The sequence below is a fragment of the Notamacropus eugenii genome, chromosome 4 (assembly GCF_028372415.1).
Source record: "Notamacropus eugenii isolate mMacEug1 chromosome 4, mMacEug1.pri_v2, whole genome shotgun sequence".
In the NCBI taxonomy this organism is placed as follows: Eukaryota; Metazoa; Chordata; class Mammalia; order Diprotodontia; family Macropodidae; genus Notamacropus; species Notamacropus eugenii.
In genome coordinates, this window is record NC_092875.1 from 81,044,599 (window position 1) to 81,072,471 (window position 27,873).

At 39.4% G+C, this 27,873-nt stretch overlaps 1 protein-coding gene across 2 annotated transcripts; it reads left to right on the forward strand.

Moving 5' to 3' along the window:
• The first annotated feature begins 9 nt into the window (after positions 1-9).
• LOC140500172 (uncharacterized) lies at positions 10-26,713 on the forward strand. 2 transcript variants are annotated; one of them, XM_072602526.1, is made up of 3 exons: positions 10-173; positions 16,327-16,437; positions 17,350-26,713. In XM_072602526.1, exon 3 carries the CDS (start codon positions 17,532-17,534, stop codon positions 18,990-18,992), a length of 1,461 nt encoding a protein of 486 aa, XP_072458627.1. In that variant the 5' UTR covers positions 10-173; positions 16,327-16,437; positions 17,350-17,531; the 3' UTR covers positions 18,993-26,713. The 2 variants fall into 2 exon arrangements, with proteins under 2 accessions (XP_072458627.1, XP_072458628.1); XM_072602527.1 differs by having other exon boundaries at positions 22-173; positions 16,324-16,437.
• Positions 26,714-27,873: the final 1,160 nt, after the last annotated feature.

Sequence of the window (27,873 nt, forward strand, 5' to 3'; positions counted from 1 at the left end):
CGGTGGCCCTTATAGCTCTTTCCCCTGGCGCAGGGGGTGGGGTGGGGCAGAGGCGCCTTCCTCCGCTCGCCTCGGTCTCGGGACAAAGCGAGGTCCCCCCGGGAGGCAGTATCTTCGCTTCCAGGCCGCACTGCGTTGTTGTGAATCCGCGCGTGTAGGCTCGCAGGCTGTGGGTGAGTCTGGACAGGCGGGGCAGGTCAAGGAGTGCCTCTGCCCACGGGGTCTCTGGGCGCTCCGCGCAGGGAACTGCATGCTGATGGGGGGAGGGGCAAGGAGCACGTCCTAGGCTGGGGTAAGCACTCCTCTGGGCCGGGGGTTTCCGAGACCAGAACCCGGGCTGGGGGAGGGGGCAAGGGGAAGGAGGTCGGGGGTCGTTATGGCTGGAGCATCCGGTGAGGCTGCGTGGAGGAATTCCTCTTCTCCCCGTGGCCTGCTCTCCCCCGACTCTGAGCCTCATCCACAGTACGGCATTTCCCCCCTGCCCACCTTTGCCCCGGCGACTCCCCGTGGCTGAAATATACTGGCTCCCCTCCCTGCACCTCCTAGAATCCCAGATCCTTTCCTAGACTTGCCTCGAACACCACCTCTCTGTAAAAGGCCTTTCTTCTCCCTGCCTCATATATATACCTCCCCCCGTTGAATGTAAGCTCCGCCTGGGCAGGGACCGATTCACTTCTTTCTATTCTCAGTTTCTAGCCCCTTTCCTGGTGTAGAGTTGGTGCTCAATAAATGCTTGTTAATAGTCTGGACCATCATTAGCCTCCTAATTAAAGACCTCCCCTTCATCAATTCATTATGCCATGAATGCTGCCAAAATGCAGCCACTTGCCAGAAGTCACCCAAGGCCAGATCTGACGTTGCCATTTCTGCATTTCTGCATTTAGAAGCTGCAGTGGCTTCCCTTTGCCTAGAAGATACAAACTGCTCGGCCTAGCTCTAAAGGCACTCCAGCCTACCTCTTCAGACTGATTTCATGTTATTCCCCCATTGTGTAGTTTACCTAGCCAAAATGCAATAGCTCTACGCGGAACTGGACATTCAGAGCGTCCACATGGCTGGAATGCACCCCCTTCTCCATCCTGCTTCTCAGAATCCATATTTTCCTTCAAGCGTCATCTCAGATGCCATCTTTTCCTTGTAACTTTTCCCATTCACGCATCAGTCAGTCAGTTGTTAAGTGCCTCCTGTGGGTCAGGCTTTGTGCTTAAGCCCTGGGGATATGCCAGCCCAATTGTTAATTCTTTTTTTTCTCATTTTGCCTTTTGTCTTCTATTTATTTCTCTCTGCGCCTTCATAGAGAGTAGGCTCCATGAGAGTGGAGACTTATTTTTTGTCTTTGTAATCCGGGGACCTTGCACGTAGTCTGCACTTAATAAATGCTTATTAAATTAAACTGGACTTTAAAGGGTGGTAAGTGGGGAAGAGATAGAGAAGATATTTCAGGTGTAGAGGACATTATGACTACAGGAAGGAAAGAGCTCAAATTATGTAGATGGCCAAGTAGTTCCAAGGTGAGTGGGAGCATAAACTAGATATAACAATAAAATGAAGGCTAGGTGACCTAGTGAATAGAATGCTAGCCGGGGAGTCAGAAAAGACCTGCCTTCAAATCCCACCTCGGACACTTCCTACCTTTGTGACCCTGGGCAAGTCACATAACCTCTGCCTACCTCAGTGTCCTTCTCTCTAAAATAGAGAGAATAACAGCAGTTACCTCCCAGGGTTATGGGATTCTTCTGAATGATCAAATGACATAATATTTGTAAAGCACTTTGCAAACCTCTAGGTGCTATATATAGAGATAAATGTATGCAATCTTATATAAATGCTGGGCTGCTAGGTATCCCAGCAAATAGTGTGGAGCTTGGAGTCTGGAGGACCTGAGTTCAAATGTGAACTCAGACACTTACTGGCTTAACCCTTTTTGTCTCAGTTTCCTCATCAGTAAAATGAGCTGGAGAAGAAAATGGTAAACCACTTCAATATCTTTGCCAAGAAAACCCCAAATGAAGTCACAAAGAGTCAGCACTAAACAGCAAAAGTGCTGGCTATTATATAGTGCTACTGAGAACGATTGAAGGAACTGAGGATGTTCAGGTTGGATAATAGGCAATTTCAATGGATATATGAAAACTGGCTTCAAGTATTTGAAGGGCCATTAAAAGGAAGAGGAATTGGACTTTCTGCATGGCACCAGAGGGTGGAGCAAAGGATGTCTTTTGTTTTTATGTAATCCATATTTCCCCCTGAATCTTCCCCTCCCCCTCAGAGCAATCCCTAATAACAGAATTTTTAAAAGAAAAAGAATAGAAAAAAAATTATCCAATTTGCTCAATACTGGGGGGAAAAATCTGACTTTATATGTAGTATTCATTCCTCACTTGTGGACCCCCAACTTCTGTAAATGAGTGGGGAGGAAGGTGTGCTCTTCTATTTTTTGAGGTCGTTTGTTCTTTACAATTTCACAATATTAGTTTTCTTATTTAAAAAAATGAATTTTGTTGACATATTTTGCATTTACACCACCTAAATTTCCTGTTCTATTTCCCCCAGAAGCCATTCTACCTAACAAAGGTTTTTTTTAAAGAAAAAGATGAAGACATCAATCAGTAAACTCAATCAATACATTGAAAAAAAAATCTGGCAATATATTCAGTGTTTCTCATCTGTGGACCCCGTCTCTGCAAAGGAGTGGGAGGAGATGTCGTCACTTATCGCTTCCTCTGGAGAGGCTTGTTCTTTGTAAATCTGTAAATTATGTTGTGCTTGTTCTTTCCACTTACAGAGTTGCAGTCATCATGTCTGTTGTTTTCTTGGCTCTGCTTTCATTTTGGATCAGTTCATGGCAGTCTCTGCTTTTCTGTATTCATGTTACTTTTTTTTTTAACAGCACAATAATATTTCATGTATCACCATTTGTTTTGACATTCCCCAGTCAGTGGCCATCTGCTCTATTTCCACTTTGCTAAACAAATGGTATTGTATATAGCTTTTAAGGTTGCAAAGTGCTTTACCTGTATTATCTCATTTAATCTTAACAACAGATCTGTGAAGTAGGTTCTGTTATTATCTTCATTTAACCTGCAAGAAAACTGAGGGAGCTAAGGTGACTTGTCTATGGTCACATAGCTAGTAAATGTCTTAAATGTCTGAGGTGGATTTTGAACCCAGATTTTCCTGACTCCAAGTCCAGCTCTTTAACCTCTAAACCACCTTGCCTCCTATTCTTACATCTATACAAAATAAATATCATTGGGGGAGGGGGATACTATTATTAGTATTCTATTAGCTGGAGGTAATAGGAAATGCCTCATTTATGAAGTGGAGTTTGAGCTGAGCTCCGAAGGAGGCTGAGGATTCTAAGAGGCAAAGATGAGGAAGGTGAATATTCCAGGCGGGGGCATGAAGATTGGAGGTGGAGCATTACAAATGAGGAACAAAAGGGCTGGTTACTGTACCTTAGCACATAAAAGGGAGTGATTGTTCAATAAGGGAGGAGAGGCTGGTTGCTGCTCTAAGTGTGGAAAAGAGGAGTTCATACTTGATTCTAGAGGTAATAATGAGCTCCTGGTGTTCTTTGAGCAGGGAAGTCACAGTCAGATCTGTGTTTTTGGAATATTATTTTGTTAGTTGTCTGGATTCGGGAGTGCTCTGCACAGAGGTGAAAATTGGATAAAAATTATAACTGATGAGCATATAATGATTTAGGGTTTGTAAAATGCTTGCATAACTTATCTAATATGATACCAACCATAATACTGTGTGGTAATTAACCATAACTTTTATTATCCCATTTTACAAGTGAAAAAAGTTGCTGGAACATAAATAACTTTGGTGATCCTCTGATTATTAATATTGAGACTTAAACTGGGGAAATGTTTGTGTGTTCAAGGGGTTTGCCATGGTCATGGAAGATGTCCAGTTAAATTTTTGTTACATGGATTTTGTTTTTCTTTTTTTTCCTTAATAGCTTGTTAATTGAAAAAAATAAAAATGGAAAAAGAGATAACTATCTCAACATCCATATGGAAGAAGAGTTCTCCATAGATGATGATATCCATCCTATGTTTCTTATGGAGCATATCAATATGTTACAGAGTTACCTAAATTAGATCCACAATCAAAAGATTTTGACTTAATTGTCCACATTCGAAAAAAATCGAGTAGATAAAGAATACCTGTTGTCCAGACAATATACATAATTAGATAAATAATCTACAGAATTACCAGTCAATACATACATATTGGACGGATACTGCCAATAGATAATGAGCTGGGCTCAGAATTTAATTGGGGGAGGAAAACAGGCCAGATACCCTTTTGGAAGTTGTGCAGTCCTTTTAATGATCCCAAGATTCATTCAGTCATTCATCAAATATGTATTAAATGCTTACTCTGTACTTTGCTAAGTGCCCAAAAGGCAAAAGATAGCCCTTGCCTTTGAGTAAGATTCTTCCTGAAACAAAGGACCATCTTTTCAATTTCATTATATTTCCAGTGATGATTGCAGGTCATGAAATTTTACTGTTCCTGAATAATTAAAGTTACGGATCATCACCAAAACATCATTGGAAAGGTGCATGGTGGGCACAAACGGAGCAAACTGTTGCTAACACAGAATCATGCAAGAGAAATGGCATCAAGGATATGTAGAGATGTATGAAGAAAAAAATAAGTGAATTGGCCAAAGGGGGAAAGCAATGGTGTGCTTGTAAGCCCCATTGTTATTTATCTGTACGAGGTCTGTAGATCCAAGGGCATGAATGCCCTTTGCCTGTTAGGTGGACTTCCAGTGGAGGATTTGTAGAAGGATATTCATGAGAATTACACAGATGAGAAGGCATGGATGGATTGTAACCTGTACCTCTTGAAGGAGTATCCACATTGAGGAGGTCATAAATTCATGGACATAAGTCTATAGGTGAAGAAAGTGAGTCTAGGAGAAGTTAAGTGACTTGCACACAGGTATTAAATTTCAGAGGCGGAATTCAAAGTCAGATTTCTCCTTCCTGACTCCAAACCTAGCAAAATTTCCAGTATATACTATGTTGCTATGGGAGTGAATGAAATTGTCCTGGGAGAGAATGAACAACAGTAATAAAATAATAGTGACATTTATGTAACACTAAGATTTTCAAAGACATTTTGTTAATTATCTCATTTGGTCACAGTAATACCAAGCTAATTGTTATGAATATTGTCCCCATTTTACAATTGAGAAAACTGAATCTGAAAGAGGTAAAGTGATATGTCTGGGATCACTGAGGGTAGTAGTAATGGCCTAAGCTAGGTTTTGAACACAGGCACAAAAATAGTGTCTTCTGGGATTCTAATAAAAGGTTGGGAAGAGAAAAGGGATCCATGAGTTATTAGACAAGTATGAGGAGAACCAAATTAGTTTGTTGTCTAGCCCAGGAAGGGAAGAGTTTCCAGGAGGAGGGAATGATCAACTGTATCATAAGCAGCAGAGTTCAAAGAAGATGAAGACTGAAAAAAGGTCCTTGAGTTTGTTGATGTTTTGGTAACCTCTGAGAGAGTAGTTTCAATGGAGAGTGGAGCCCAAAGCCAGATTGCAAGGGTTTGAGGAGGCATTGGCTACAAAGGAAATGTTTATATTGGACCCTTCCTAAATGCTTTAGAAATGAAGGAGAGAAGATTGGATGGGAGGTGGATGGGATGAAAAGGCTGAAGGAAAACATTTTTCTTAGGATTCCAGAGAACTGGAAGTTTGGATGAAGAGTTAGGAGAGTAAATAATAACCAAACATTTGCCCATGAAATAAATATCGAGGAATTGATTCCCAAATACAAAATAAATGCAAATAATATAACAATATTGTTGTTCAGTTATGTCTGACTCTTTGTGACCCTAAGTCCATGAGGTTTTCTTGGCAAACATACTGGAGCAGTTTGCTATTTCCTTCTCCAGTGTGTTCACATTTTATAGATGAGGAACTGAGGTAAATAGAGGTTAAATGACTTGCCCAGAGTCACACAATTACTAAGTATCTGAGCTGGATTTGAACTCAGATGTTCCTGATTCCAAACCTAGTGCTCTTATCCCCTGCACCACATAGCTATTTCCAATCTGGATTTACATCTAATGATTCTGATACTATGTTAGTAGTTTTGTAGTCCCATTGTAAATTTTAAAAATTTACAAACAAAATACACCAATTGTTAGGAAGTTTTTCATTTTATCTTACGTGAGGTATTGGAGCAAATATTGTTGTCAAAGGAAACAATAGCAACCAATCACATCCCTGATAACGAAAGTTCACGGTTATATAGTGCTTTAAGATAGACAAAGTACCTTCCTTAAAACAACTCTGTGAACTAGGTAGTAGAAAAATTTTTGTCCCCATATAATGCATGAGGAAACTAAGTCCTATAGAAATAAAAGAATTTACCCAGTCACATAGCTCATAAGCAGCAAAGCTAGACTTGGAAGTTGTGAGACTGTTAGATCAGGACTGAAATTGTTGCAAAGAATGATGGGGTTTATACAAATTTTTAATTAGAAAGAATAAAAATTACTTGAAATGATTTCACACAGTTTTCACCAAAGCTTTTAGTTCCCCCAGTCCTCCTCACCCCTTCCTTTTTTTTTAAAGTGAAGGGTTCTGCCACCAAAATGTGAGAGACAGCAAAAGTTAAGTTTCCACAATGGGTTATTGTTAATTGATGAAGTCATTGAGAATAAGTTAGATAATAAGAAGGCCAGCAGACTGCAGGTGGACTCAGCCAATCAAGAGACAAACAGTGGCCTTCAGAAAATTACAGTTTTTGATAAAGCAACCAAATCTACAGCTTGCTGGAACTAGCCAAGAAAAATGACCTAGAGTTACCTAGAGAAGGCTCGTCTTCACTGCACTTGCTTAATGAACTAAATGCATATAAGCAGACACACCCTGCATAAAATTATCCCTCCATTTCCTGGTCATGGGTCTTGTGTTAGAGCATGTTTGGGAGGGGGAAATCATACTAAGGGAGATGGGCATGTAGAGAAGATGGTGACCTAATGGAGGATGGATCAGTCCATTTCCTGGTGGGAGGCTCTGTCTTGAACTAACAGTATACAGCTCATCTCATTTCTGCACTCAGGGGTCCACCTTGGCCAGACTGTTCAATTACTCTGAAATCTGCTGCAATAAATTTTCCTTGATACCTTATTAGTGTCAAGCATATTTCCAATAAAAAGTACTTTGATAACCACTGGTCAGGTTTGTTTTAAGAGGGATTCATGTTTGAGTACAGACAAGACTAAATGGCCTCTGCGGTGCTTTTCAATTCCAAACTTTTGTATGAGCTACAGAATAAAACTGGATTTTTTTTTTTATTGTGGAATTCAAGATCCCTCAGTTACCTCTCCAGCTTTCTTGCTCGTTTTCTCTGCAGAGCCCTTTATTCTTAAGTAAACTAGTATGTTCATTTTTCCTTCAATATTCCATGTAGACTGTATCTCCAGGTTGTCTTTGACACATCAGATAGGGCTCTTAGAATACTGCAGGGCATATTCTAGGCAGTCTTTATTCTATTAACCCTCATGGCATGGGGAGGTTGTACAGATTGCCATATACCCAGTTGGCACCCACTCTGTAGTATACAAAGTATACAATTTAATTTAACAATGTAGGGCCTAGAGGGTTCCAGAATCCCTAATGGGGACATTTGTAGAATTCCAGGGTATGATAGTTGGGCAGAGCTAGGGCAAAGTTTTTTTACTCATTAGTTCCTTTTTCTTCCCCTAAAAAAGTTTGTTCCTGTCAAATCCTAGAGGGGAATGGGAACCAAGGAGACCAAGTGATGATAGCTGAGCTCCTGTCATCCAGGCCTCAAGTGAGCTGTCTAGAGATCCTTTTATTGCGGGATTTTTAGGGTGGCCTTAGTTCCTTTTCTCAGCCAGGAATTTTTTTTTCTCTTGGTATATTGCTGTTCTTGAGACCTGAAGCCCAGTTTCATTCTCCAGGAACCCAGAGAAATCTTGAGATTGAGGGCTACCAAATACCCTTCCCCCTGAGCCCTTTTCTCTGGGTTTCTATACACAGAACTATAGAACTTCATAGTGGAAAAGGAATTTGGAAGCATGAACCCCCTCACCTAAAATGATCATCCAGCCTTTGTTAAAAGCCCTCCAGTGTCAGGGAAATCATACCCACTAAGGCAGCTCCCTATATTTTTGTACAGCTGTAACCATTAGGAAATTTTTCCTTAATATCAAGGCCAAATATATCATTTAATCATAGGTTTATAGATATAAAACTTAAAGTGACCTTAGAGTTCATCTAATCCAGAGCCTCATTTTATAGATGAGGAAATGAGAGAAATATAAGATATATATATGTGTGTGTGTGTATATATATATATATATATATGTATATAAACATTTAGATATTATATATAGCACGTTATATATAATATGATATGTATAATTACTATGTATTATATATAAATTATGTAAATTATATATGATGTTATATGTTACATCATATATTAACAAATATATAAAAAATATGAAAAGAAAAGAAAAATAAAAGCAGATTAAGGGTACGCCTCTGTAACTTCCATCTGTTATTTACTTCAGTAGGTACTAATTAACTACTGTTATGTATAGAGTCCTGTAGTTCTGCAGTTTAGGCCAAGGCAAAGTAAATTCAGTTCTTCCATGTGACAGCTCTGAATATTTGAAAACAATAATCATTTCCTCCCAAAGTCTTCTCTTCTCATGGTTCTGCTTTCTTCACTCTGTATCACTTGAGTGTAAATCCTTCCATGTTTCTTTGAATTCCTCATATTTGTCATTTCTTACAGTTCAAAAATATTCCAGTTTGTTCACCCATTCCCCAGTTACTAGGTATCTACCTTGTTTCCAGTTTTTTGCTACCACTAAAAGTGCTGTTACGAATATTTTGGTATATATGGGAACTTTCCTTTTGCTTTGACATCCTTGTGATGAATGCCCATTAGTGGAATTGCTGGATCAAAGAATATGAAGAGTTTTGTGATTTTTTTTCTCATAGTTGTTCTTCACAACAGTTAAATCAACTGACAACTCTACCAACAGCATTCTCTCTAAATTGACCTTCATGTCCATCATTCAATAGTCAGTAAACATTTATTAAATGCCTACTATGTTTCTGGCTTTGTGTTAATCTCTGAGAATACAAAGAAAGGCAAAAAATAATCTCTGTTCTCAAAGAATTTACAATCAAATTGTGGAGCATGCAAACAACTATGCACAAACAAACTAGACACAAGATAAAGTGGAAATAATTACAGAAGGAAGGTACTAGTATTAAAGGAGTTTGGGAAAGGCTTCTTCAAGAAGGTGGAACTTTAGGTGAGACTTAAAGGAAGCCTGGAAAGCCAGGAATTGGAGATGAGGAGGGAGAGGGTTTCAGGCATAGGGGATAACAAGTTAAATTCCTGGAATGTTTAGTTCTGGTTATAGCAAGGAAGATCATAGAGTATGTTGGGCTTGGAGAGGGAGGCATGTCAAAGTATCAAAAAACTGGAAAGGTAGGAGGTGCACAAGCAAACAGAGCATTTTATATTTGATCCTGGAGGCAACAGGGAGTCCCTGGAGTTGATTGAATAAGGGGATAATATAGTCATACTTATGTTTTAGGAAGATCTGTTTGAAAGCTGAGTGGAGGATGGATATGAATTGGGAGAGGCTTTTGCAGGCTTGCATTGTAGTCAGACATAATACGGGCCTCCGTTAAGATGATGGTAGTGTTAGAGGAGAGAAGAGGGCATACATGAGAGATGTTATAAAGTAGAAATGACAGGACTTGGCAACTAATTGGATTTGGGAAGTAAAAGAGAGAGTGAGGAGATGAGGATGACACCTAGGTTTCATGCCTGGGTGACTGGGAGGAGTGGTACCCTCCACAGTAAGAGAGAAGTTAGGAAAAGAGGAGTGTTGGGGAGAAGATAATGAGTTTGGTTTTGCACATATTGAGTTTAATATATCAGTTTGCAATGTTTAGTGGGCAGTTAGAGATGTGAGACTAGACATCAGCAAAGATGTTAGGGTCTAGATAAATAGATTTGAGAATTATCTGTATATAAATGATAATTGAATCTATAAGAGCTGATGAGATCACCCTGTGTGATAGTTTCAAAGGAGAAGAAGGCCTAGGATAGAGCCATGCTTAGTGGTTGTGCTCTGGATGAAGATCCAGTAAAGGAAACTAAGAAGGAGCAATCAGACAGGTAGGAGAACAAGGAGAAAGCAATATGACAAAAACCTAGAAAGGAGAGAGCATACTGGAAATCAGAGTGATCCAGAGTGTCAGAGGCTGTAGAGAGGTAAAGAAGGATGAGAACTGAGAAAAGAACATTAGGTTTGTTAATTGAGATTAATGGTAATTTTGGAGAGAATAGTATCAATTGAATAAATGATATTAGAAGCTGGACTGCAGAAAATTAAGAAGGGGATGAGAAAAAAGGAAGCAGAGACGTGTACTGTAGACAGTCTTCTCATGGAATTTAGCCACAAAAGAGAGTGGAGATATAAGAGGATAGCTAGCAAGGATGGATGGTTTTTTGAGGATGAAGGAAAGATAAATGTATTTGTAAGTAGTAGAGAATTAGTCACTAGGCAGGAAGAGTGTGAAGATTAGTGAGAGATGATATAAAGGGCAATCTGCTGGAGAAGATGGGATGGAATGTTATTGTTTGTGCCTGTAGAGGGATTTGCATTGTTAGGGAGAAAGGACACTTCTTCATGTGAAACAGGGCTAAAGGAAGAGAAACTGGTAGAAGGCATCTGGATGGAAATGAGGAGAAGAGAGCACTCTCAGTGAATGCTCTCAAATTTTTTTTTTTCAGTGAAATCAGAGGCAAAGTTCTCAATTGAGACGGTGGGAGGAGGGGGAGCTATGAGAAGTTTGAAGAGGGATAAAATTTGAGATTTGGAAAAGCCAGTTATATGATTTTCGACAGCTTTATTCAGCAGCACGTGTGTAAGGTCAAAGGCAATGGGAAGTAGGGGTAACCCATGGTTGATGCATGGCAAGATTACATCTTTAATAGGATAAATGGGCAAGAAACTAGGGAGAAAACAGTTTAGAATAGAAATGGCTCACCAAAAGCTGAAGATATAGAAGGGGAGAGAGTGCAGCCAGTATAGGTTGTGATGATGTAAGGGTTAATGTAAGGTTAATGGTGGGTGGGGAAGAGTTAAAGATCTTCCCTGCCCATTAATAGGCCTCAGATGCCTTTTGTTAATTTCTAATGAGGCACTGGGTGAGGGTCCTGCCCTCCAGCCCTAAAAGGAGTATATATGCTCTGAGGTAGAGTTTTGCTTTGGGGTTTAGTTTTTGGAAGAAGGTTGGTGTGCCAGATGAGACTCTGGATAGCTGCTAAGGAGATGCGCTCCCCCTCTTTGAAAATAACAAATGTTGGTGCTTCTCTCTCTGGTAATGATGTATGTATTGTCTATGGACAGATAGTTGGAAGCCCTGTCGGTTTTTCTGCTTGTACCTCCTGTTTGTATTTTCTCTCGTTAGGAGGCTGACTTTTTCACTTGAACTAAGTGAATGACATATGTGCTTGATTAAAGTAGATTGTTGACCCCTCCAAAGTTTTCCTTTTAGAAAAGCAGATGTAAGAACCTATATAGCTGGCCCTGCTTTATATGCTGGGTTCCTTGCTGTTACAGATGATCTGGAATAGAATGGAGGGATGGCAGTCATGGTGAAGATGAAGATGAGCAGATTTGGGGACTATAAGGCTGAGGGAAAGGTGGAAGACAATGGATTGTGATTAGATAAAAGTAATTTCTAGGTTCATGAACATGGAAATAGTATATTTATGAATTATGGCAAGATCAATTGTATGATTATGCGTAGGTGAGATGGAGTGGAGGAGTGGGTCATGATAAATAATAAAGTTGAGGAGCCAAGAGATTAAGATGTTTAAAGAATTAGTGATTTGTATCTATGAGGGTAGGAGCTGGAAAGGAAAGATTGGGAATCTTTGAAGAAAAGAGAGTGTCTTTGAGATTGGTAGCCAGTAGCTACCAGAATCTTAACTGGGTGAAAAAATATGGATTGTATCAATCTAAAAGGAAGAGAAGTTATTGAGTGATAGTGGTAGAGGGAGTACCTGGAAGTGGCAGTAGAGAGCAAGGAGTATTCTAATTTCAGTTATTCACCATGATAAGTGAGTTGTGGGTATGAATGAAAGTATAACTAGGACAGAAAAACTGGGTCATCAGGAGGAAGCCAGATCTCAGTGGGTGCAAGAATATGAAAGGATCAGGAAAAGAAAAGTTTAACATGAAAGCAGCTTTGTTACCTATGGAACAGGACTTCCAGAGAGCACAGTGGAAAGGGTGGGAAGCTTTTGGTGGGATAAAGTTGAGAAGTGTGGGTATAAGGGAGTGATCTGTTGGGGGCCAAAGAATGTGTTCATCATATTTTCCAATTTGATGGGCATGAGGCAAAACTTCAAAGTTGTTTTATTTTCCATTTCTCTTAATAGTGTTGATTTGGTTTCCTTATAGGTGTTGATAATTGGTATTTTTTCTTTTGAAAACTTCACATTCTTCAACCATTTATCTATTGGGCAATGACTTTTGGCCTTATATATTTGTGAGACTTTTGGCAGGAATATTTGATGTAAAGATTTTTTTTCCCCCAAAGCTACATTGATTCTGCTTGTGCTTAGAATTTTTAATTTTATGTTATTGAAAATATTGTCTCTATTCCTTCTTTAGTTAGCAATTATCCTAACTATAGATCTAAAAAGCACTTTCTTCTCTTCTCCTCTAATTTTGATGATGTAATCTTTTATATTTAGGCCACATATCCATTGATCTTATAGTATATAATGTAAATATTTGTCTAAACTTAATTTCTGCCAAACTGCTTTCATGTTTCTCCAGATATTTTTATCAAATAAGGATTCCTTCCCCTAGAAGTTTGTGTTCAAATACTGAACTATTGTGCTTAGTTTCTTCCGGGTCTTTTTTATTTAGTATGTTACAATTATATGCTTTTCTATTTTTTTAAACCAGCATCATGATACATTCTTAATGAATGAATGGTGGGTCATTGCCATACCTTTAATCTTTCGTATTTTTTAATGTCAAAAATGAGCAACTTCTCTTGTTTATAATCTTGGCTTTATCATGTATCTACTCTCCTTCACCCTTGTATCCAGTCAGTTGCCAAACCTTGCTTTTTCTACCTTTACATTTCTCACATCTGACCCTTTGAACAACTCTATGTATCTGGTCCCATTGTCTCCTCTGAACTCCAGTCCTACCTTACCAGTTGCTGATTGGACATTTCAAACTCAGTATCCTAGAGACAGCTGAACTCATCTTTTCTCCAAAACCTTCCCCTCTTTGAAACTTCGCTGTTTCAGTCAAAGGCAGTCAACCTTCTGGTGTCTCAGATCACATCCTCAATTCCTCACTCTTCCTTATCATATGCAATCAGTTGACAAATCTTGCCACTTCTACCTATCTCTCTCACATCTGATCCATTCTTTGCTCATAGAGATATTATCCTACTCTCTATAGTCTTTCATCACCTTTGACTTAGATTACTGCAATAGCCTTCAGTTGGTCTCCCTCCCTCTAATCTGTCCTCATTCCACTCTGTCCATGGCTGCCAAAGTAATTTTCCTTAAGCGCAAACATCACCATGTGATTTCCCTACTCTGCTAACACTCATGATTTCCTATTACCTCTAAATAAAATACAAGCTCCTCTTACTAGCTTTTAGAGCCCTATACAACCTGGCTTCAGGTTATCTTGCCAGCCACACCGAAAATTGCTTCTCCTTCACACACTTAGTGATTAAGCCAAACTATCCCTCTGTTCTTGCAAACAATACTCCATCATCTATCCCAGTGTCTTGGTTCTGGTCTTTCTCCATGGCTAGAATGTAGTACCTCCTTAACCTCTGCCTCTTAGAGGCCATCTTTTCTTTAAGATGCCTGAAACCTTTTCTGATCCCCTTAACTGATAATATCTTTCCTTCTACCTATTTAACTACTTTGTATATATTTGTATTTATACTATGTCTATTTGTTGTCTTACATTAGAATGTAAGATCCTTGTGAACAGGAGTGATTTTATCCTTTGTTCTTGTATTTTCCACCTCCTGACACACAGTAGGTGCTTATTAATGATTCTAGCTCCTTCCTCTTTTTTAAAAATTACCAATGTTTATCCACCTCTGGCTCAGCCTTCAGATCTGTTTCACTTTGTCTATTATCCCATATCCCACTTAGGCGGTGCTTTAAGGTTTGCAAAAAACTTTACATATGTTATCGGTTCTCATAAAGAGAATATATCTAATGTTTCTATAGGACAACCCTTCAAAAACTTACTAATGACTACATAGTGATTTATATAAATATTTGTATTTGTATACAACAACCTGTGGATATTACTGTTCATAGATATTACATTTTATTGGGAGACAGCTATCAAGGTCCCACTTAAGGATTCTTTTCTACAGGCTAAATATTCCCAGTTTCAAACAAACTGAAGAATTTATGTTCTCCTAATACCATTTTCCTTCCCCCAACCTCTCATCCTTTACACTCATTAAACAAGGGTTTAGTTGTATCAGGTTTTTCATTCACATGTATTGTGTTTATAGATACAACACCTGGGAAAATTGTGAAAGTATAAAATTTAAAGGAACTGTTAATCCTATTATTTGTTTCTATATGTGGTAGGTGAGTATCCTATTTTAAATTCCAGTCCCCTTCTACAGTTTATTCTATCAGTTAGCTATCTGTTCAGGAGGGGGCTCACACAGTATGTACAGTCTCTTTTGTAGTGCTAGTGCTATACCCACAGCAGCTGCTGTGGATATGCATTGTGTATTTCCAGGGTAAATTTGCAAAATATAAACCTCTTTCTCAAAGACAAAACCAGAATATTTATTCAGATACTAGGAAGCCAATTCTACTATGGTAACAAAGAAGTTTGTACACATTATTAATACAGGGAGCACTGCCAACCCCAAACCTTTCCTTTGCCATCCTCAAGCCTTCCCTCAGACAGGCCTCTCCACAAACAAGCTCCCCTAGGCAAAATTCCTCCCTCTCTCACTCAGGCTAATTGCTCTGCCTCAGTTCTGCCTCACTCTCTCCTAGCTCTGCCTCATTTTCTCTTCCTGCTCCATCCATTGAGCAAACTCCTCCCACCATTGGTTCCATGTGACTCAGGCTATGGGCTGGGCCAGAGCTCAAAGCAGGTCACATGGGCCTATTAAGGGGTGGGAAAGATCTTCAAATTCCCTTACCATTACACCTTTATAGTTAAGGAATATACAAATACTCCTGTCATTACTAGCATATTCTATCTTATCTTTTACAGTCATACACACACACACACACATACACACACACACAGACACACAGACACACAGACACACACACTTTATACCCAAAAGTACCTTTTCATTCCTCCCCCACCAAAGGGTAATAGTTCTTCCCTTTTCTCTAAGCCCCAATGAGTTGAACTGCCACTGTGAGATGGTTTGAAACTTTTTTCCCCCAGATCTTGGTGAGCTTCACAGATGTGTCTATAAACCCTACACAGGAAGAGGGGGTTCTTCTGGGCCCTGCTCAAAGGACCCTCTATAGGAATGTGATACTGGAGAATTATAGGAACATGATCTTGGTGGGTAAGCCCTTTCTTGGGGAATTCAAATCTGAGCATCATGGTATTCATCTGGCCTAGTGATTCAAAGAGGTGTCTGAAAGACTCAAGTTGGGTTTGCTGTCAAGTATCTGCAATTCTTAATCCCATCTGGGTTGAGGCAAGGCATTTATTGATAATAACAGTGAAATAGTAATAAAAACTCCCATTTCTATGGCAGGTTAACGTTTATAGAATACTTTCCTTACAACAGTCTTTTGAGTTTGTTAGTGATATTAGCTTGGTTTAATAGATAAGGCATTTCTACTCCCTGTTCCTAGGTTATAGGCCTATTCCATACAGAGCTGGAAATAGATAGCTTCCTTAAATATCCCTGAATTTAAATCTTCCCTTTGTTCCCAGAGGTGGTCATTTTTTTATTCTCTTAGAAGGAACAAAATGATTGTACTAATATTCCCTTGATCGTCATGTTACCAGTTCTCTCCTTTTCTACCAGCCCTCTAGGACACAAGCCTGAGAAGGCCTGTGAGCAGGTGCAGTAGTCCTCTTTTGGGCTTTTCTATCCTAGTTTCTCTGGACATTGCCCTTCTTTGTCTATTTTACCCCTTAGAGATATAGGGGTTTGGTCTGAGTTTAGTTCTGTGACCCTAGTTTAAACCAGCAATCTCTATTTTTTTTCCCCACAAGCAGGATTTCCAGTGCAAGCCTGATGTGATCTCCTGGCTGGAAAGGAAGAACCATGGGTAAAGGCCATTCAGGAAGTTAAGGAGAAAGAGATCCCAAGGAGAGACTTTTGCTCAGGTGAGTGAAGGAAAACCTATAGACAAATTGTGTACTTGGATTTGAGCAGTGCATTTGGTAGAATTTCTTATTTTGTCCTTATGGACACTGTACAGAGATGAGACTAGAGAAGAGCTGGTTGAATAACCAGAGTCAAAGAATGGTCATTAATGGTTAGCTTAGAAGCAGGTTTCTTGTGATGTGACTTAGACATCAGTTTTTGGCCCTGTGCTTTTTCATATTTTTATCAGTGACTTAGATAACAGTATACCCGTCAGATTTTAGATGACAGGAAACATGTATGAAGAATATATTTTTGCATATTAGATGATAGAGTGATGATCAAAATATCTCCACAGGCCAGGCCTGTGCATGATCCTAGTCATTATATGAATCACAGAATGACCCAGTTACAGGGAACCCTGGAGGCCACTGAGTTCAACCCATATCTATATCTATATCTATACCTATGTAGATATAGATATATACATATCTATCTATCTATCTGTCTGTCTGTCTGTCTGTCTGTCTGTCTGTCTGTCTATCTGTCTATATAGGAATCCTGAACAAGTTGTTAACTTGAAGATCTCTAGCAAAGGGAACCAGTGACCTCCTGGTGTATCCAGTTTCATTTTGTGGATTGGTCTGGTCATTAGGAAATTTTTCCTCACACTAATCCTAAAGCCTAAATAAGCGGGAAAGATTTGCTAGCCATAGTGCAGGGTTACTAGACCAAAAGCATATCAAGGAAATTAATCCCATGGTTCCAAATAGAATGGTGTGATGAACCATTCCTGAATCCCTTTTTCAGTTAACATCCTGTAAGCTTGGTCATGTCCACAAGTGCTTTCAGCACCTTGATCTTAGCCAAATGTGACAACCGGTTTTATCACAGAAAGTTAATACATTTGCATTTTGTATTCATTGTTTCAGACTGTGAGACCAGGACTAAGAATAAGAAATTGTCTCCAAAACAGGAAATTTCTGATGAGATGGGATTCTGCTGCTCAATTAGAAATACCTACAAGGGATACTTCCCAAGGATCAAAATTTGAGAAACCATTGAACATGAGGGCATATCAAGAGAAAACTGTTGGTCTTCTGCAGGGAAAAGAATGGGAAAATTACTTTACCAGAAGAGAGGTTTCAGATCAGTGACAATGATCCACCATATACCCTTCACAAAGGTGACCAGCCAGGAACATAATGAATTTGTGAGAAGTGTTGGTCTGGGCTCAAATCCTATTAGATATCTCAGAGTTTCTTCAGGAGTAACATTGCAGGAGTATGATAAAATAAGTCAAATATTCAAACCAAATTCAGACCCAACTAAGTACCAGAAAGACCTTATGGTAGAGAAATCTTGTAAATCTGTTGGATATCAGAAAGCATTCAGGCAAAGCTCTACTCTCGGTGAAGTACAGGGAATTCATACTGTAGAGGATACCTGCGAGTCTAACAGTCAGAAATCTACAACCACTGATCATCAGAGAGTTCACTCTACAGAGAAATTCTATGAGTGTCATGAATGTGGTAAACACTATACCAGAAAGTCTTTGCTTAATAGACATAAGCAAATTCACACTGGAGAAAACCTCTATGAATGCACTGAATGTGGGAAAACTTTCAGGCAAAGCTACAACCTCATTAGACATCAGAGAATTCACACAGGAGAGAAACCTTATGAGTGTAATGAATGTGAGAAAGCCTTTAGTGAAAGTTCAAGGCTCATTAAACACCAGAGAATTCACACAGGAGAGAAACCCTATGAATGTAATGAATGTGGGAAAACCTTCAATGATCCATCAAACTTTATTCAGCATCAGAGAGTTCATACTGGAGAGAAACCCTATGCATGTAATACATGTGGTAAATCCTTTAGTGATGCCTCAAATCTTATACAACATCAAAAAATTCATACAGGAGAGAAACCCTATGAGTGTAATGAATGTGAGAAAGCCTTCAGTGAGAGTTCAAGACTCATTAAACACCAGAGAATTCATACAGGAGAAAAACCCTATAAGTGTAATGAATGTGGGAAAACCTTCAATGATCCGTCAAACTTCATTCAGCACCAAAGAGTTCATACTGGAGAGAAACCGTATGCATGTAATACATGTGGAAAAACCTTTAGTGATGCCTCAAATCTTATTCAACATCAAAAAATTCACACTGGAGAGAAACCCTATGAATGTGGTGAATGTGGAAAAGCTTTCATTTTGAATTCATCCCTCATTAGACACCAGAGAGTTCACACTGGAGAAAAACCATATAGGTGTAATGAATGTGGGAAAGCTTTCAGTCAGGGTTCAAGCCTTAATAAACATCAGAGAATACATACAGGTGAAAAACCCTACAAATGTAATGAATGTGGGAAAGCATTTATCCAGAGTTCAGGCCTCATTCGACACCAGAGAAGTCACACAGGAGAAAAACCATATGAGTGTAATGAATGTGGGAAATTCTTTAGCCAGAATTCTGTCCTCATTAGACATCAGCGAATTCACACATCAAAAAAGAAGGAGTCCACAAAGTGGAATGGGTTGCCTTGGGAGGCAAAATACAGGGGGGAATAGATCACTTTGGAATTTGTTCCAACTCTTTGATCCTGTGAATATAGGAAGCTTTCACCATGAAGGGACACAGTATTAAATGTCAGATTTCATACTAGAGGGAATACTTGTGAATGCAGAGGATGTGATAATACTCTCATTTGCAGGGAACATGAGAATACTTTCATTTGAAGAGAACTTGAGAAAGCCTTCATTTGTAAAAAAAATATGAGAAAGCCTTCATTTTGAGTTCTTACACCGGAAACTATGAATATGTTATTTATGGAAAGCCATTCAGTAAATGACATCTCTTATTCAGCATCTTAGAATTAATACTTGAAACACTGTGTAAATAAAATTATTGTGTTCAAGTCTTTATACAGTACTTTATCCAGCTTTATTAAGCATCAAGTAGTTATTCTAGAGAGACAACCTATGATAAATCTTCCAAGTGAATTTTATTTAGCAGTTTCCACTTTCTTAGGACTGTTTTTGCCTCCTAGAATGTTGCATATATCGCCTGCCAGTAGGTGTCAGTATGGTACCCTTCGCATGAATTGAACTATAGAGCAGGTGTCTTGACATTTTCAGAGTATGACTCTACTTCAACTCCCACATATATTATAAATTTCCACCCTATTATGTACTTTAAAGTTCTTCATTTAAGCCATGCAGCCTTAACCAAACAATATGCTTTAAAATATTTTAGAGTAAACATTTTAAGTTCCCAAACTTTAAGATATAATTGAGTATATTCCTTCGTTCTATTTCTGTTGTAATTTTTAGATATTTTTTTTCCCCTGTTTCTGTCTGCAGAGAAGTAGATTTTACCCTTTTCAGTTACACACTATTATGTTTAGAGGCAGCTAGGTATAGTAGACTAAATGCTGAATCTGGAGTTAGGAAGACTTGAGTTTAAATCCAACCTCAGGCATTTCCTAACTGGACGTTCCTAGAGAAGTCACCTTTATCTGCCTCAATTTCCTGTTTGTAAAATGGATATAACAATTACACCTACCTTCCAGAGTTGTGAAAATGAAACGAGACATTTTAAAAGTGCTTTGCAAACTTTGACGTGCTATATAAATACCGGCTATTTTTGTTACTGTTGTTACTTAATGAATTGGTGTGGACCTGGGAGCCTTTAATAACATCAACTAACAAGCATTTGTTAAGTACCTGCTATGTTCCAGGCACTTTGAAGAGGCACTGGGGGTTATAAAGAAACAGTCAGTGCCTGTCAAGGAGCTTACTTTCCATTGGGAGGTGCATAAATAAGTATAAAAAGAATAAATAGAGGGCAACGTGGGGAAAGTCCTAGGAGCTGGAGAGGGGTGGGGTGTCAGAAAGGTTTTATGTAGAATTTGGAGCTGACTTGAAGGAAACAAGTGATTCTAAGAGGGGAAGGTAAGGAGGGAGTGGCTTCCAGGCATGAGGTCAGCCCAATGTGAAGGCATTGAGATGGGAGATGGAGCATTTTGTATGAAGAGTAGCAAAGCCAGTTTGGCAAGGGAGTGATGCATAATAAGGTTGGAAAGGCATACTGGAACCAGGCTATGGTGAGTTTTAAATGACAAATCAAAGAGATTCTGTTTAATCCTAAAGAGAGTTTTGGAGTCATTGGAGTATATGAATGGAGAAGGGGAATGACAAGGGTCAGATTGGTACTTCAGGGAAATCACTTCGAAGCTATGTGGATAATGGAGAAGGAAGGGATTTGATTGAGAAAGACCAATTAGAAGCCTACTGCAATGGTTCAGGCAAGTGGTGATGATGGCTGAAAGGGATGTTTTGGTCCTGTGAGTAGAAAGAAGGGATTACTATGAGCTGTTGTGGAGGTAGAAATGAAAAAAATTGGCAGCTAAGTAGATATTTGGGATGGAGGATACCCCAGGATCTGATTCTGGTTTTGCTGTGTTCAATTAATCAAGAAACATTTAGTAAACTCCAGCCTTCTTTAGTTCTCTTTGGGGGCCAATCCCCTTCAGGACTCTCCAAGCTTCAAGCTTATTTGGGATTCTTTATGCATCAATTCATTTTAGGTGCTTCTGGCTTGCAGTTTCAAGATGGAAGATGGCACAGGCTAACCCCATTTCAGCTCACTGAAGGAAGAGACTGAGAAAACATGAGAGAAGCTGGCAGCCTCCATCATATCCCTATACTCTCGGGAGTTTTCCCTTTGGGTGAAATCAAGACTCTTGGTTCAGTTGAGTGATCTTGCTCCAAATGGGAGAGCTTCTTCACTAAGTATTTTCTGCTATATATTCTATTGTGCATACCTTCTCTGATTTCTGTTTTTCTCCAATTGGAAGAAATGTGATTTTTTTTTTTTTTTGCTTTTCAGTATGTATGTTCATTGTAAAACTTGTGTTTATTGGGGAAAGGGTCAAGCCTTAGATACAGAGCTTGAGGTTCTCCTTTCCCCACAAAATGACAAAGCAGTCTTATGTTGTTAGCTTGAACCTGATCATATCCTGGATGAAGGGAGCAGATAGATATACTTCTGTCTTGGTACCCCTTCTGTCTCTAAGAAGAGCAGTGGCCTCAGACTCAAACCTCCTGCTTTCCCTCCTGGCAGAGAATAAAAGTCTCTCTCAGAGAAGGTTGGGGAAGAAGAGGCTAGAGATGTCTGTTCTGTCTTCCATTGAGTCTCTGTTGATCCCTAGTTTTGCATTTCCCACCACCTACCAGACATCTTGAACTGAAAGTCTTGTAGACATCTTAAACTCATAACCAAAACTGAACTGATTATTCCCTCCCCCTTCCAAATTCTCCTGTTATTGTTGAAGGTATCAACATCGTCCCAATCACCCAAGCTTGTAACCTAAGTGCTTCACCCCCTCACTCTTTTTCACCCCCTTCAATCTCTTGCCAAGGTCTATTTTATTTTCCCAACATCTTTTGCCTATGCTCCATTCTTTCCTCTGATACTGCTACCACCTTGTTATGGCTCTTATTATCTCATGCTTGGACTGTTGTAAAACCCAGCTGGTTGGTCTTTCCCTACTCCAGTCCATTCCTCACTCAGGTTTCAAATGATTTTCCCAAACCATAGGTCCAACTATGTTATCCTCCTACTCAGTAAACTCCAATGTCCTCCTCCTCCCAGCTTTAGGATCAAATAGAAAATCCTCTGGCATTCTTTTATAACCTATCTTTCCCCTTACCTTTCTGATCTTATTGCACTGCAATGTACTCTTTGATCCAGTGACACTGATCTCCTTGCTGGTCCTTTAAAAAGACATTTCATCATATTTTCGTTGGCTGTCCCCAATACATGGAATGCTCTCCATTTTTTTCCTTGCTTCCTTGAAGTCTCAGTTAAAATTAGACCTTCAGAAAGTCTTTACTAATCCCTCTTAATTCTAGTGTCTTCCTTCTGCAGATTATTTCCTATTTATCCTGTATATAGTTTGTACATAGTTGTCTGTATGTTCTTTCCCCTTTTAGATTATCAACTCAAGGGCAGGGACTTCTTGCTTTTCTTTGTATCTCTAGTTGTTAGCACAGTGAGGAAGGTGCTATGATTATTTCCATTTTATAGATGAGAAAACTGAGGATCAGAGAGGTTAAATGACTTCTAGGGTCACATGCCTGGTAAGGATATAAGGTAGGATTTGAACCCAGTTCTTCCTGACTCTTTCCTATTCACTATGCTAGGTTCCCTATCAGAAGAGGATAATTCATGTCAACATTATTGTAGTTTTTCCCTTTGCCCAGGAAAAAAATTAGCTCACCCCCAGTTTCCCCAAAGATGGATGCCCAGTTCTTTTATAGTCCTTGACCTACAAGAGAATTTCTGACTGAAATGATTGACCTGACCTCTCATTCTTAAGTGAGCCATTTACAGGGTTTTTTGTGAACCTCCCTTGGTCCACAAGCTGCCCAGCTTCCAACTTTCCTTTAGTAATCATTAACCACTGAGACTAGAGTGTGGAATGTGATGACATGACAAGTGGGGGTAAAAACCATACTTTCCATGGAATTATATGTTGCAGAGAAAAAAGTGGAATGGATAGTTTCTGTATAATCTTGCTGTGGGCAATTTTTCTAGTCAATTAATAGTGATGAAATATTGGAGTGTGCTTTTTCAAAGCATAGTTTGTGCACAAGCTGCCTAGCTTCCAACTTTCCTTTGGTAATCATTAAGATCCCACTGTAGTATCTGGACAGGCTTAGACATACATAGAACACTTCCCAACAAGTCTCTCCAGGGAGGTTAGGTATGAAGGTGCAGAAGCACATTGGAAAACTAATGCCCTGAGTGTGTGGATCAGATCAGTTCAGATGGTGGTCAACTGGGTCTAAGTATAGGCTCAGTTGTAGAGAGAATTCTAGCTGAAGAAGACGTATTGTCTTACAGGACAACATACTGACTCATTGGTTTTCGTAAGTGATATAGATGTTGGTGAAGGATAAAAATTATGTTCACTAGATCTACTGGTTGAGTTTATAGATGGTTTGTGATGCTCCCAATTTTTTTGATGTTTGGGTTCAAGGTACCTTCCAAATGGTACCTCTACAGTACTGAGTGCAGCCTGGACAGCAAGGAGTTTCTTTCCCCTGTGATGGAACCAGTATCTAACCATTCTACTCCAACCCCTATCTGCTACCCTCCCCCAATTAAGCTAGATTTTCCCTGTAAGACAACACAGAATTGATTGGCCCAGGGTGGAACAAGGCTTTATGCTATTCCCTTGGCAGCTTGCTGGTAGTCTCTGGCTATATTGACATAGCTTCCTGGTTACCTAAGGGCATAAAAATTTCCATCATCATGGTGTCAACAACTTTCAGACTTGGTAGATGCTAAATTCAAGTAAGTCACTATGCCCTTTCCTGCTAACCATATACATGTCCATATGGACGCAACAGGAACCTTGTCTACTAAAGTTAAATGCTTTTGTAGCCTTGTTCAATGTCTTTGCTATGTTGGGGATAAGTAAACCTTTTGTCAACTGTTCAGTGGTTTAAGAATGCCCCATTTTGTTACACATCAAGCCTGAAACTAATAAAGTGACAGTCATGCTGCTCCTCCTAAAAGCCTCACTGAATAAGTCCAGACCGCTGGAGTTAATTTTTGAGATGAGTATGCAGAGGGCTTTGTATTGGAAGACATTTTCCTGGGAAAGGAAAATCATGACACTAGAGTCACGAGTCTCCATCACAAAAGACTAGTGAGAATCTAGGTGTAGACTTGGGCAAATATAAAATGAAATATTTGTTGAAATTGACTTTGGCCTCATTTATACAATGGAACACTTCTGCATATCTAACTGGGTTCATTAGGGTCACAGAGTAAAGAGTCTACTGATGCTGAGGTTGTACTTGGGAATGCTTAAAACATTCTAATTGTTTGATAGTAGAGGAATTGGCTGGAGGACACCCTCTTTCTCCTGTCACCATGTATTTTTGTCTCTTTGTTACTTGTATCTATTGATCATGGTTCTGATCTCTTTGGACACATCCTAACCACTTTGATCCTATCCTTTCTTTCACATGTTGGCCCTTTAAATATTTGATGACAGCCAGCATTCCTCCTGACCACCAGTTTTTTTCTAAGCAAAACAGCACCAATTCCTGCAACTAATCCTCATAATAGCAGTTTTAAGTTTCCTCATTTTTAGCACTTTCTTTTTCCATAGGAAAAATTGGGGACCCTCACAAGAGATCCCTGTATAAAAGTTTGTCTCTGTGGAAGACCGAGGTTCTGATCCATTGAGAGGGAGTGTACTCAGCTTTGGGGACAAGGAAGCCTGGGACCAAGGAGATGTTGTAGCCAAATTGCCAGTGAGGTGGCAGCATACCCACTTCTATGCCTGAGAATCTTGACTTTGAGTTAGGAGTTTAGTATTTACCAGGAGTGGGAAGGAAAGGGAAATGTTGACTATAGTAAACCCCACTACTGGCAGTGTGGTAGGCAGAGTAAGATCTGGACAACTTGGAATGCCAGTTGGGTATTGAATTGTTCTAAAGCAGTCTACCTTATACTCAGCATGATTATTTAATAAGAAACTATAACTTCCAAGATTGTGCTTGAGTTTTCTTAAACTCCTTGAGCTCATAGGGCTTGCTATGTTCATGTTGCTGTTTATACCACTGTAATTTGTTTTTGCAAGAAAGCAAAACTGTCTAACCCGCTGGGTTTTTTTTACAATGTAAACAGGCCAGTGGCCAAATAACAAAACCAAACCAAAATTGAAGGAATGACTGGTCTCACGTTATCCAAAGCTGACTGTAATGGAAGCACTTGTGACTCATCAGAATGTGCCTAATCACTGTGGTGATGCTAGTCAAGTGATACTAGCCAAATCAAGATAATGTAACTTCAACCAAATGTGAAAGTCCCATAAGTGCTTGTGACACACCCGAAGATGTATCTTCCAGGATAACTGGAGTGTCCAAACTGTGGCTGTGTAATCCCTTAGTATGTATGTCATATGAAACAAGTAGTGAGATGAGCTTATGTGAAATGCTGTCATCCCTGTTCGTTTCCTCAACGTGCTGCTTCTGAAATGCTAGGAAAGGGAAACATGGGGAAGAGTCATTATGATTCCAGACCTCAAGATACGCACATGCTCATGTCGTGTACTCAGAGCAGATTGCAAATACTAATATGTGGAAAACACCTTCAGAACTGTTCTAAAAGTGTTCAAGCAGATGTGTAACAATAATAGACTCGGAGCCTACACTTCTGCTGCATGCACTCAGCAATGACTTATGCTTACTTGCTGATGAGAGAATAAAGGAGTCACAAACTCCCTGACTTTGATCAGTTATAATCAACTTTGAAGTGGCAGTGACCCTTAGCTGTCAACATTGCATTTCTAATTATGGAAACTTTCACTGCGGATGCTTCTTCATTTCTGTCCATGTATCCAGGGATGTATATGAGCCTGTAGCTTAAAACAATATGATGAAAATGATTACAGCTTCGCTTTGAAGCTTTGTCTCACCTCTTGTCGTGGTTGCTATTTTAAATACACTCTACTTTACTGAAAGAAATATAACAGCTGCCTACATTTACATAGTGCTTTAAGATGTGCAAAGCACTTTACATGTTTTATCTCAGTTAAGCCTCACAACAGCCCTGTGAGGTAGGCGTTACAGGTATTATTACTGCCATTTTACAGATGAAGAGCAGGCTTAGAGCAGGTAAGTAACTTGTCCATGGCAAGGCGACATAGCTGTTGGTCAGAGGGGGGACTCAAAGCCAAGTTTTCCTGACTCTAAATGCAGTAGTCTGTCACTTGCCTCTCAAGCTGTTGTTGACTACTTGGAGGATATTTGGATTGGACATAGTTACCTAGTTTGTTGTCCTCCAGTATTTACATAGGAAATATGGAACTACTGCATGGTAGATTGGAAAAAAAAAAGCCCCAACCCCAAACAAAAACCCACTCCATTTCGTTGTTGGTATGGAGGCCAGCAACATGGATTCTAACTGCTATCATTACCAGTCATTAAAGACTATGGAAAATCATTGCTGTCTTCAAGAAACGGTAAATCCTGGCCAAAGCATCACTAAGCATCCCATGTCCATAGTCCAAGGTATATCAAGATTACATGGAACATATATAGAAGGTAATATGTGATTGAAGCCTGAATGGAAATACCTATGGCTACTTGCATGCACTTGCCTAGAACACAGCATACTGATGTTGAGGGTGGATTAGGTTTTGTGTTTTTTTTTAATCCTGTATTGCTTTATTTTAACGCTAAGAAAAATAAAGTGCAATAGAATTCAATATGTTTGTTTTGTCTTTTTTGGGGGGGGGGGGGGCAAGGCAATCTGGGTTAAATGACTTGCCCAGGGTCACAACGCTAGTAAATTGCAAGTGTCTGAGGCCAGATTTGAACTCAGGTCACCTGATTCCAGGGCGGGTGTATTAGTATGTTTTTTTATTTAAATAAGGAAGATGCACAGGTGTCACAGTAAGGATATCTATTACTGGCAGGGACAGAAGAGCTGCTTCATGGTAGAAAGTCCTGCCTTCTAAGAAGTGAGGATACTGTTTATACTCTGATATGACCATTCCAGAGGGATACTGTTTTCCTTAGGTTTGTATCCTGGATGTTACAGAAGCCTTTTGAGAAGTCTCAGACTACTACCCACTTTTGGTGATACATGTGGGAATGAATGCCATTAGGAAGAAAGTAGAAATATGGGGAAAAATTGAAGGATTTTGGGGGAAGGGGTGACACACAGGGTCTTCACCACTACTGCTAATTCGAAGGCAAGTTTAGTAGAACAGAAAGGAGAGTGTGGAAGATAAATGGATAAAAGATGAGCTGCTGGCCAAGACTTATTTAATGTGGGACTATATAAAACCTGGAAACTTGCTGGTCTACTCTGAAGGGCTTTAAAGTGAAAATGAGGAGGGAGAAAACTTCCCACATACAACTGTCAAACCAGGTACAAAAGAGCACTAGGTTTGACATGGCAAGAAAAGTGGTAGAAGGCTCCAGTAATTTCCAAGGGAAACTATAGTATGAATAGGATTTTGATATAGGAAAATAAACATAACTGACATGTATTGGGATATGAATCATGACTAGAATATAATAACGAAAGGATATAACTTGTTAAAAAAAGGGGAAAAATACACATTAGCAGAGAATTGTAAATGAAGAACCTCCTGCCCCATGTCAGAGAGAGAGAGAGAGATATTAAATTACGAATTCTTGATGTAGATTGCAAAGCTGACCAAGTGATGGAGAATTCAACTTGCTGGACATCTGGAGCTTTCTTTGCTTAATTTCATACTTTGCCTTGCCAGTAATTTCAGGTTGAGAAAGTGACAAAGCTTATTCTGATCAGTAAAGAGAAACTGATCAGGGAAGTGCAAATTACTTACATTTCAAGTGCCTTGCCAGCTTTAAGTTTGTGACTGATGAAGGAAATTGT